This window comes from Physeter macrocephalus, unplaced genomic scaffold, assembly GCF_002837175.3.
Source record: "Physeter macrocephalus isolate SW-GA unplaced genomic scaffold, ASM283717v5 random_648, whole genome shotgun sequence".
In the NCBI taxonomy this organism is placed as follows: domain Eukaryota; kingdom Metazoa; phylum Chordata; class Mammalia; order Artiodactyla; family Physeteridae; genus Physeter; species Physeter macrocephalus.
In genome coordinates, this window is record NW_021145854.1 from 20,262 (window position 1) to 31,070 (window position 10,809).

Genomic DNA, 10,809 nt, shown 5'->3' on the forward strand with positions numbered 1-10,809 from the left:
GCGAACCCGGTTCCCCTGCATCGGCAGGCGGACGCGCAACCACTGCGCCACCAGGGAAGCCCCCTAAAAATATATTTTAAAAAATTCAAATATAACCTGGTGTCCTATATTTTATTTGGCAATCCGACCTTACCTGGACACTCTGAGCCTTTGCAAGTGCTGTTGCCCCTGTCTGAAATACTCTTTACTCATTTGCCTGGCAGTTCCCTACTTATCATTCAAGACTCAGCACAAGTATCACCTCAGCTGGGGAGACTTCCCAGATGTCCCAGCCAGAGACTGCAGGTCCATTGTCTCCTCTCCCACCCACTGTTCTGATATAAATGTGTCTTCTCTAAGCCTGTGGGTTCCCTGGGGCAGGGACCTTGTCTGGTTCATCTCTGGGACTCCCAGGCTGGGCACATGGTATGTGCTCACTAACTACTGACATAACGAATGAATGTTAAACTATTCATTCTATGAACCTGGGATGCAGGCCCAAAGTTGGCCACTAGGTGCCGCTGTCCAGCATGGGATGGGCTCAGGCTTGAAAAGGGGGATTGGATCCTGCAGACTGGGTGGCTGCCTGCTTAGAGGCTGGAAGCTTTAAGTTTCTGATTGTATGAGGAGATGGGAGGAAACTGTTGGTGGCATAGGTGCCTCGGGAAATTTAGGCACTAACCTGAGTGGATCCCTTCTCTAAAGCTAGGCACAGGACTGAGCAGGAGGTTGAAAGTCATTTCAAATGCCAGTTCTTCCACTTCTTTGCACTGTGACCTTGGGAAAGACCCTTCACTTCCCTGAGCCCGTTTTCTATTCCGGAAAATGGAGCAATAAATGCCAACTTCTCAGGGTTGTTGTGAAGATAAAATTTGATCAGGTAGTGCCTGGCACACTGGAGATGCTAGAGAGCCATCAATTCCCTTCCCTCTCCCCTCTCTTTGAAGTTCCATTATCTGCATAAAGATTAAGCACCAACAGATTATGGGAAGAAATTTAGTACGAAATCCACTAGTGCTCAGTTTAGGTCCTTACCCAATGGACCAATGAGGCACTGGTTGCATTTCTTAAGCCCTCTCAGCCTCGGTGTTCTCATCACTAAAGTGGGATAACACCACTGTGTACCATACAGGGTGATTGTGGAGATTTAATAGGAAAAAAAGGGGAAAGCTTTTACCATAGTCTCTAGGACACCTGAAAACTTAGTAAATGTAGGCTACCACCGTCACTGTTATCATCAACACGTGATAGAGTAGGCCTTCACCAATGGTCATGAGATGAATGAGTGACTGCAAAAGTGAATGAATGAGTGACAAACCTCTCCACGTAGATACAACTCCATGTACACTGGGCAACAACCTGAATGCAGCCTGGACTTTCATAGTTCACTCCCTCCTCCCCCAACCATTGCTCCCTCTGTCTGGAATATCCTTTCCCTACACTTCTGCCAAGTACAAGTTTCTGTTGAATAAACACATAAATCGATGTGGCCTACGAGGGCCCATCCGCCTCACAAATGACTCTTCTTGAGCTCTTGGGGAGCCAAAGGGAGCGTGAACTTGTGTGCTTCAGGGCAGCTGCCAAAGGAGGCCACCTCCCCTGGGATGCCAGAACCAGCGGAAACGGCCAACCATGGTCTGGCTGACACCATTCGTCAGCGGCATCCAGAAGCCTTCCAGCAAAGTGGTTGTCAGCTCCGGGCTCCGGGCAGGCTGGGAAGTCCCAGTGGAGCTGGGGAAAGGCCAAACGGAGAGCCTGCTCCAAAAGAGCCCTTTCTAAAGAAGGAAAGGAGGAGTGGGAAGGATGATGGGGGGTGGGGCCCACAGGGGACTGCAGGGCTCAGTTCCTAATTTCCCTACCTGGGAGGATCTGGAGCATTCATTAAAGAAATCAATTGCAGGCACCAGGAGGATGCTGGAGTGTTGGGTAAGAGCTGGCTGTGGACTTACCAGAAATAAATCTCACCACTAGCAGCCCGGCTCTCCCGCCCCAAGGGTGGGGCTGACTCAGGAAAGTAGAGGTGGTGGCTGGATGTCAGAGCTCAGGGACAGAAGCCACGTCTGGTTCTCCTCCTCACCCTCTGCTGGTGTCTTCTCCGACACTTTCATCAACAACTTTTTCTTTCTCTCCTTAAATCCTGCCTTTCTCCTGGATCCTATCCTTTCACTTCTGTGTTTCCTCTGCACCATCTCCTGTCTGTTCTTGGCCACATCTGCCTACCCCTGGCAAGCACTGCCCCTACATCTGCAAATCACAAACCCACATGTGCCCCCAGGAAAAGGCACCACCATCCACTGGGAGTCATCTTTCACATCTCCCTGGTCCCCTGAGTTCCAAAATATTGTCTGAATTTGTCAGCTTCTCACCATCTCTGCTGCCAGCCCTCCAACTCCATGCCACCATCATTTCTCTCTTGGCGTCCCATAAGAGCCCTGTGCTGGGTCTACCATGTCCCTGGGACCCCCTTGCCGTCTATTCTCCACATGGCAAGTTGTAGGAATCTTTAAAGTAACAGGAGTCAGATCACATCCTTCTAGAATCTCCTGATGGCTTCCTATCATACTCTATTAAATTGAATCCAGACTCTAACGGCCGGGAAGTCCCACCACAACCCCACCCTGCCTCCCTCCCCAAACTCCCCCCCTACCAATCCCTCCCTTGTTCTGGTCGCTCCTGCCACTCCCACCTTCTTTGTTCCCTGAATGCAGCTAGCACACTCCTGCCCCAGGGCCTTTGCACATGCTGTTCTTGCCATCTGGAATGACCCTGCTCTCATCACTTGTCTGTCTGGTTAACTCCTAGCATCTTTCAAGGCTCGGCTCAAATGTAACCTAAATGAAGATTTCCTCTCATCCATGCCAGGATTATGCTGCCCCCATGACACCTTTGCTGGCCCTTCTGTGGCCTGTAGCACATCTTGTCTAATGGCTATTTGTGTCTGAACCTGTCTTTTCCCTTGGACTGTGAGATCCCTGAGGCCTTCAGGCATGTCTGGTTACTCTGAGTATTCCTGGCATCCAGCAGCCCAGCCCAAAGTTGGTGACAGTGAATGCTGAACGAACCCGAGTCCATCTGCCCACTGGCAGAGCCAAGCTGCCTCTTTCTGCACCCAGGCCCTGGGAGGAGGGGTTGACAGAAGTAAGGCCACATCTCATCACAGCTGTGCCTCAGGCCTGCCCCTCTCTTGCCATTTGTGCCTACAATTCTCCATCAGGGCCTGTTCCTCTCCACCTCTGAACAGTCATCCCAGAATATCCCTGGGAGAAAACTGGGAGGCAGGAGGGCCAGGTGAAGTCTTCCACTTAGCATCTGGGTGCTCTTGGACAAGTTACACAACTTCCCTGTGCCTCAGTTTCCCCTCCTGTCCAGTGAGAAGAATAGCACTGCTGCAAGGATGAATGAGGTAACAGAGGTGATGTGCTCAGCCCCTAGTGGGCACTCAGGAAATGTGAGCAGGTGGTAACTATGGCTGCTGCAGGGCCTGCTGGTCCTGCCACCCCTGGCAGGGGCCTGGGGATGCCCGGGTAGCGGTAGAAAGTAGGACAGAGCTGCCTCCTGGTTCACACCTCCGACAGCCTCCCCAGCCCCTCCCTTCTCGGTAGGAAATGGGTCGTAGGCAGGACCCGCGCCGGGATTTCTCATTTCCGTTCCAATCTTTGGGGACAAATGCTTCCAGTTTCATTTAATCATAAAGCTTCTTAATTAGTTTTTTTTTTGTTTTTTTTTTTTTAAATTCTGAGCTGCTAAGCTGTCCCTGCCAGAGGGGGTGGAAATGCTTCTGCAAAGCCTGGGGCTTCCTGGGCCTGGGAGCAGCTGGTCCAGCTACCCTGGGTGCCCAGCTACTTTAAGGCTCTCCAGGGCCCAGCGAGGGTGGAGTTGCTTCCCTCACCTCATCCCAGCTCAGGCTGTCCAACAACACCTCAAGCGCTTACTGTGTGCCAGGCGAGGGACACAGCGGAGATAAGGCAAGGTCTCCACTCTCTACCAAGGCCACAGGAAGGGATTCACTCACTTATTTATTCAGCCAATGTTTATCAAGTGTCTCCTTGGTGCCAGGCCCAGGGCGCTGGGAGCAGGTGGTGTACTGGACAGATGTGGTCCCTGGTCTCTCGGAGTGCACTGCTTAGACGAGGGGATGAACAAGGAAGCAATCACAAACCAGCTGGATAGGTGTTTGCCGAACCTCTGAGACTCACCAGAGTTTGGCCAATCCAGGGGTTAATAGAGTGGGAGGGCTGGGCTGGGCCTCAGAACGCGGGCCCCAGCAGGGCTGGCTGGAAATGCCTCCCCCTCTCTTCCTCTCAGTCGTTAGGGAGAGCTTTTCCATCCTTTTCTGTTTCCCAGTGGGCTTAACCTCAACTAATGTACTTCCTGTAGTCATTTACAACCTAGTCTGAATGGGAGCCCAGTGATCCCTTTCCCAGGGACAGCCTCTGTGGCTATTTGGTGCCTCAGGGAGCAGTTAAAAATGTCATCATCCCAAAGAGAGAGTTTTCTGGGCCTCTGATGTCCAGCTGCTCTGCCCCCTGCTGTCTCTGTACTGTGCAGATCCCACATTCAGATGTGCTGAGCTCACCTGGCCTTACATCATGTAGCACTTGCCCACCGAGAAGCAGGCAGCGCAGAAGAGGGAGGCAGGGAAAGCACACTTGTCTCTGCTGAGGGCCAGGCAACGCTGGCCACTCCACCTGCCTTTTCTCCCTAAGCTTCACAGCCGCCACGCGAGAGAGGTGGTCTCATTTGTATTTGACACAGGGGGAAACTGAGGCTCAGAGAGAGAAAGATGCCCGCCCAAGGTCACACAGCTGGTTATGGATGGAGCTGGGATTTGAACCTACAGCTTCTCATTCCTCGTCCAATGCTCCTTCTTCTACACCAGTGGCTTCCAACCCCGGGTCCCTGAAGGGAGTAATAAAGGTCTGATTTAAAAGCTCAAAGAGAAATCACTCTCTCCCCATACATACAAAGGGCACTCAGGCAAACAGAAACAAGTGTTTTCGCTGCAATCAGAGCAACATGGCGAGGAAGCTCCACCCTCTCACCCCGTACAGAAGCTCTCTTGAGCAGTTTCAAATCTCTGCTTCAGAATGGGTAAATGACTAATTATTACTTAAGAAATGCAGCTTTTGGGAAAACCAGTTTTTTCAGAACATCAGGCCCATCAAAATCAAGGTGAAAGGGGTCTTGGTGGGGAAAGGGCTGTGACCATTGCATTTTACTGAGACTGTGGCCTGATCCCCTAGACCAGAAAAGCAAGACTCAGAGAGGTCAAGGCAACTGCCTGAGGTCTCACAGCTGTGGAGGAGTGGAGCTGAGGCCAGTGCTCTTTCTGCTTCACCAGACTGCGTAGTCTTGCGGGATGGCAGAACCCCAGAACCCAGCCTGGAAGGGGGCCCTGCGGGAGGGGGGAGTGGGGAGAGCACCCAGGAGCACAGGTACCTTCTCATAGTACTGCAGCTCGTAATCCAGGATGACGCCATTGGGCTGGTCGGGCTGGGACCACGACAGGGTAATGCTGTCCACGGTGCGGCTCACCTGGTGCATGATGGACACGGCCGATGGAGCTGGAAGAGAGGTCAGAGGTGGGCATGAGAGGGTGCAGCTTCTGGCCCAGCCTCAAAGGTGCCCAGACAGAGAGCTGTGGGACCACAGAGGGGAAGGCATCTGGCTTAGGCCACACAGCCAGCCTGGGGAGCCGACAGGGTGCAGCGCCGCAGGTGCTGCTCTCATGGGGCACCTTCAGATTACAGACACCGACGGCTCCAGCCATCCCTGGGGAAGCTCAGCCACATCAAGTCAAGACAGATGCATTGGGCCCCTTCTCTGGTCTGGCCCCAAGTGGGTTGGACGAAATGTTAATTCATTCTCTCTTGGAGCTTACAGTCTACTGAAGCAGGGGACATACAGACCCTAGACATGGTGACGGGGCTCTGGGACAGGGAAGCAGAGACGGTGGGAGATTCATTCATTCCTTCAACAAATGTGCATTGAGTGCCTCCTATGTGCAGGGATACTGCAGTGAATAAAAATGACTGCAAAAAATAAATATATAAAAATAAATCCACAGCTACTATGGAAGACAGTTTGGTGGTTCCTTAAAAGTTAAACATAGAATTACCATATGATCCAGCCATTCCACTCCTAATCATATACCCCAAAGAACTGAAAACAGGTACTCAAGCAAATATTTGCATATGAATATTTATAGCAGTACTATTCACAACAGCTAAAAGGTGGGAACAACCCAAATGTCTATCAACAGATGAATGGATAAACAAATTGTGGTATACATATATAACGGAATATTATTTAGGCATAAAAAAGAATGAAGTATTAATGAAGTACACTACAATGAGGATAAAGCTCAAATACATGCTAAGTGAAAGGCAGATGCCAACTGTATGGTCACATATTGTATGGTCCCATTTATATGAAATATTCAGAATAGGTAAGGTGATAGAGACAGTAAGCAGATTGGTGGCTGCCAGGGGCTGGAGGAGGAAGCATGGGGAATGCTGGGTATGGGGTTTTCCTTGGGGTGATGAAAATGATTTGGCACTGGATAGAGGTGGTAATTGCCCAACACTGTGAATGTACTAAATGCCACGGAACTGTACACGTTAAAATGGTTAATTGCATGTTATGGAATTTCACCCATCCCTCCCAGCAGCGTTGCTAGTGCCCTCATGGAGGGTGGTTAGATGTAGGAGACAAGATGTCAGAGGAGGGACTTCCCTGGTGGCGCAGTGGTTAAGGATCCACCTGCCAATGTAGGGGACACGGGTTCGAGCCCTGGTCCGGGAAGATCCCACGTGCCGCGGAGCAACTAAGCCCGTGTGCCACAACTACCGAGCCTGTGCTCTAGAGCCTGTGAGCCACAGCTACTGAGCCCACGTGCCACAACCACTGAAGCCCGCGTGCCACAACTACTGAAGCCCGTGTGCCTACAGCTCGTGCTGTGAGACAAGAGAAGCCACCGCAATGAGAAGCCCGCACACCGCGTCGAAGAGTAGCGTCCGCTCGCCGCAACTAGAGAAAGCCAGTGTGAAGCAGTGAAGACTCAACGCAGCCAAAAATTTAAAAAAAAAAAAAAAATGTCAGGGGAGGCTGTGTTTAGTGCTAGAAGGACCCTTAGAAATAATTTAGTCCCGTCCGCCACAACTACCGAGCCTGTGCTCCAGAGCCTGTGAGCCACAGCTACTGAGCCCACGTGCCACAACCACTGAAGCCCGCGTGCCACAACTACTGAAGCCCGTGTGCCTACAGCTCGTGCTGTGAGACAAGAGAAGCCACCGCAATGAGAAGCCCGCACACCGCGTCGAAGAGTAGCGTCCGCTCGCCGCAACTAGAGAAAGCCAGTGTGAAGCAGTGAAGACTCAACGCAGCCAAAAATTTAAAAAAAAAAAAAAAATGTCAGGGGAGGCTGTGTTTAGTGCTAGAAGGACCCTTAGAAATAATTTAGTCCCGTCCCCTCATTTTACAGGTGTGGAAACTGAGGTCCCGAGGGGGTTGTGAGCTGCCCAAGGTCACAGGGAGTTCAAGCTTGCTGCCCCTTCCTTGATTCCTTCTTTCACAGAGCACCCATGCCTGTGCTTTTTGCCTTCTTCTCAAATGAAACAAATCTGCACAAAGCACCTACAACGTACTGGCCATGGCCCTGGGCCCTTCACACGTGTGTGTCCTGAGCTATCAGTGAGGGGGCAGTATTAGCCCCACCGACAGGTGCAGACCCCGAAGCTCACAGCAGCACAGGGCTTCCTGAGATGACACAGCCTGTCAGTGGGGGAGCGGCATTTGAACCCAGGTCTGGCACTCTCCAGAGAAGGGTTTGTCCATGAGTCCTGACCCGGTCCTTCCCTATGGTGTGACTGAAGCAGAGCCCCCTTGCCTCTCTGGGCCTGAGGTTTTCATGGTCCCAGGAGGGGCTGAGGACTCACCAGAGTGAGAGGAGCACTTCCTGCAGTCTCTCCTGGCTCCTGGGCAGGTCTGTGACAAGTGGATGCCCTGTATTGACCATCATGGTGATTCCTGAAGGAGGCTGAGGCTGACGCTTCTCCTCCCACCCAAATCCTGCTTTCTAGGGGCTCTGACCACACTGACATGAGCATCGATCAGGGACCGGTAGGGGCTCCTGGAGGATTAGTGCTTGGAGATCGTCACCTGTTTCCTGCTCTGTCTCTGTCCCTTTGTCCCCAGCGTGGAGGGAGCTGTCTGTTGGTCAGAAGACCCAGGCCCTGCTCTCTGGCCTGCTGCTAACTGACCGGGCAACCTTGGGCAAGTGACCCCCATCTCTGAACCTGGTTCCTCCTCTGCACCATGGGCACAGCTGGAAGATCCCTGTGATCTTGCAGCTCAATGTTCCCTGCCTGTCCTTCCTGGTTAGCCCTTGTCCTGGAGTTGGATCAGCCCAGGGGCCAGCATGGGCCAAAAAGGTCTAGGCTTCCCTACAGCACCCCAAGGAGCTGTGGAAAATTGGCCCAAGACACCCCAGATGGGGTGGCAGCACCCAGAAGAAGGACTTGGACCCTGGTCTAGGTGTCCCTGAAGAGCCTTTGTTCTTTCTGCTACCACCCCCCACCGCCCCCCCTAAGGGAGGGCTGCCTGTCCCTCAGTTTGGCTCCTTGCCCTGCCAGGGGCAGTGGGCCTCCTGGGAAGATCAGGGACCCGGCTCCCAGCAGTTTCCTCCTTAGTCAAACAAGGAGACTCTGTCTTCCTTGGGTCAAGAAGACCCAATCCAAAGGAGGGGCCCCACCAACCACTGCTTATTGAGCACCTACTAATACTGGGCTATGTCCTCAATACACATGCACCCATTTAATCCTCACAACAACCTGTGAAGGAGACCTCCTTCAGCCCATTTTGCAGATGGGGAAACTGAGAATCACAGTAAAGGGACTTGCCTGAAGCTACATAGATAGTAAGCGGCTGGACAAAGCAACATATTCTCATGCTTCATGAAGTCACTTGAAGGGCTTTCAGGGCTGTGTGTATGTGTATAATAATAACAAGGAAAAAGCCACTGACCTAACACTTACTGAGGTCTTATTCTGTGCCAAGCCCTGTTCCAGGTACTCAACACCTATTAACACAGGTGTAACACAGAATTCTCACAACTGCCCTATGAGCTGAGGGCTATTAACATCCCCAGTTTATAGGTGGAGACACTGAGGCTTGGAGCTGTTCAGTGACCTGTTCAAGGCTCATGCGGCAAGGCAGTGGAGGGCTAGCCCTTGAACCTGGTGGCTCAGGCTCTTTACCAGTGCAGCCCTGGTTACCATGCGGTCAGCCCAGTTCCAAGTAAATGCTCACCAGAAATTAATGAGGAAATTGCTAGATCCCTGTGGAGGAGTGGTCAGAGCTCTCGGTGTCTTGGTTTCCTCATCTGTAAAGTGAGCCTAATGGTAACGTGCCTTGGGGGCTGTTGTGAGGACAGATGAATGAAAGCATTTCAGGCGCTCAGTGTGGTGCCTGGCACGTGGTCAGTGCTGTGAGTGTTCACAGGTATCACTAGGCACTGGCCACTGTGCACTGAGCAGCTGACCTGCGTCATTTTGTTTGATCCTCTCAACAACAGTGTGGGATGGGGGTTAATAGCTGCAAGTTGCAGAAGAGGAAACTGAGGCTCAGAGAGGTGTGGTGACTTCCCCAAGGTCACACAGCTAGTGAGGAGCTGAGCTATGCCTGAAGCTGAACTATCCTGCCCCAGCTCTTTTCCCTGCTGTCCCTCAGAGCTGCTCCTACTCTCTGTCCCCTCCCTTCTTGACCCTGTCACCAGTCCCAGCCCCACCCCTCCCTCTGGAGCCACCATTGTGTAGAGCTTGTTCTCCTGGACTTCTGGCGGCCCTGGCTCCTCTGTGAGGCCCGGGCTGCCTGTCCCTCTCTCCAGCCTGTCGTAGTCAGCTCCCCGTTGAAAACAACAAAATTAGTCCCTTTTGGAGTTTCCCAGATCTGGGCTAATCTGGGGGATCCTGGCTGGGGGCTTACCCTTCCTGCTGGCCCAGGAAGCACCCCACCCCCAGGCCTCCCCTAAGCTTCTCAGCCCCTCTCAGACAAAACACAGGGCAGCGTGACCACTCGGGGTGTGTGTGTATGTGTGTGTGTGCACGCGTGTGCACTCATGTGCACACATTCACATACACTGGAAAATCAGTGAGGATGCTTTAAACTCAGCCACTAGGGATTCGAGGAGGGATATGTCCTGCCCGACTCCAAGGGTCTGAGGATAATTCTGGTGTGAGGGGCTGGATGAGGTCATCTTCAGGGCTCCCTGGAATGCTGGGATCTCTCACCAAGGCGGGAGGGGTATGTATGTCGTGGGGTGCGCGTGCTGCCACTGCCTGTCTGTGGAGCATCAGACATGCACTGAGCCCGTAGGGATAGGCGAGGAGTATTCTCATTAAGCCGCTACTACATGCATTTACCTAGTGCTTCCTGCTGAGAACTGTAGAATGCTCAGCTGAGGAAATTCCAATCCAGCCCCCAGAAGCGCAGTCTAGGTTAGTGGCTGGGAGCCCAGAGGTGGAATCAGACAGACCTGCATGCAACTCCCTACTCCTCCACTCCTCAGTATTGTGACCTTGAGCAAGTTCTCTTAACCTCTCTGAGCCTCAGTTTCTATACCTGTCCAATGGGGACCCTTACCTGGCAAGGATGCTGTGAGGATGAAAGGAGAAATGCAGGTAAAGGTTTAAGTGTGATGCCCAGCACCATCAGGAGGGAGATATTATTAAGAATATTTCAGGGCTTCCCTGGTGGCGCAGTGGTTGAGAGTCCGCCTGCCGATGCAGGGGACACGGGTTCGTGCCCCGGTCCGGGAAGATCCCACATGCC

The 10,809-nt window shown here is 52.4% G+C and overlaps 1 protein-coding gene across 1 annotated transcript in view; it reads right to left on the bottom strand.

Annotated features, from left to right (window-relative positions):
- The window catches only part of LOC102997037 (ephrin type-B receptor 2), a 42,549-nt gene that overhangs the window by 20,093 nt on the left and 11,647 nt on the right, over positions 1-10,809 (bottom strand). The window contains exon 4 of the mRNA XM_028485812.2: positions 5,419-5,543. Within this exon, the coding sequence (XP_028341613.1) occupies positions 5,419-5,543 (125 nt within the window). The remainder of the gene's footprint in view (positions 1-5,418; positions 5,544-10,809) is intronic.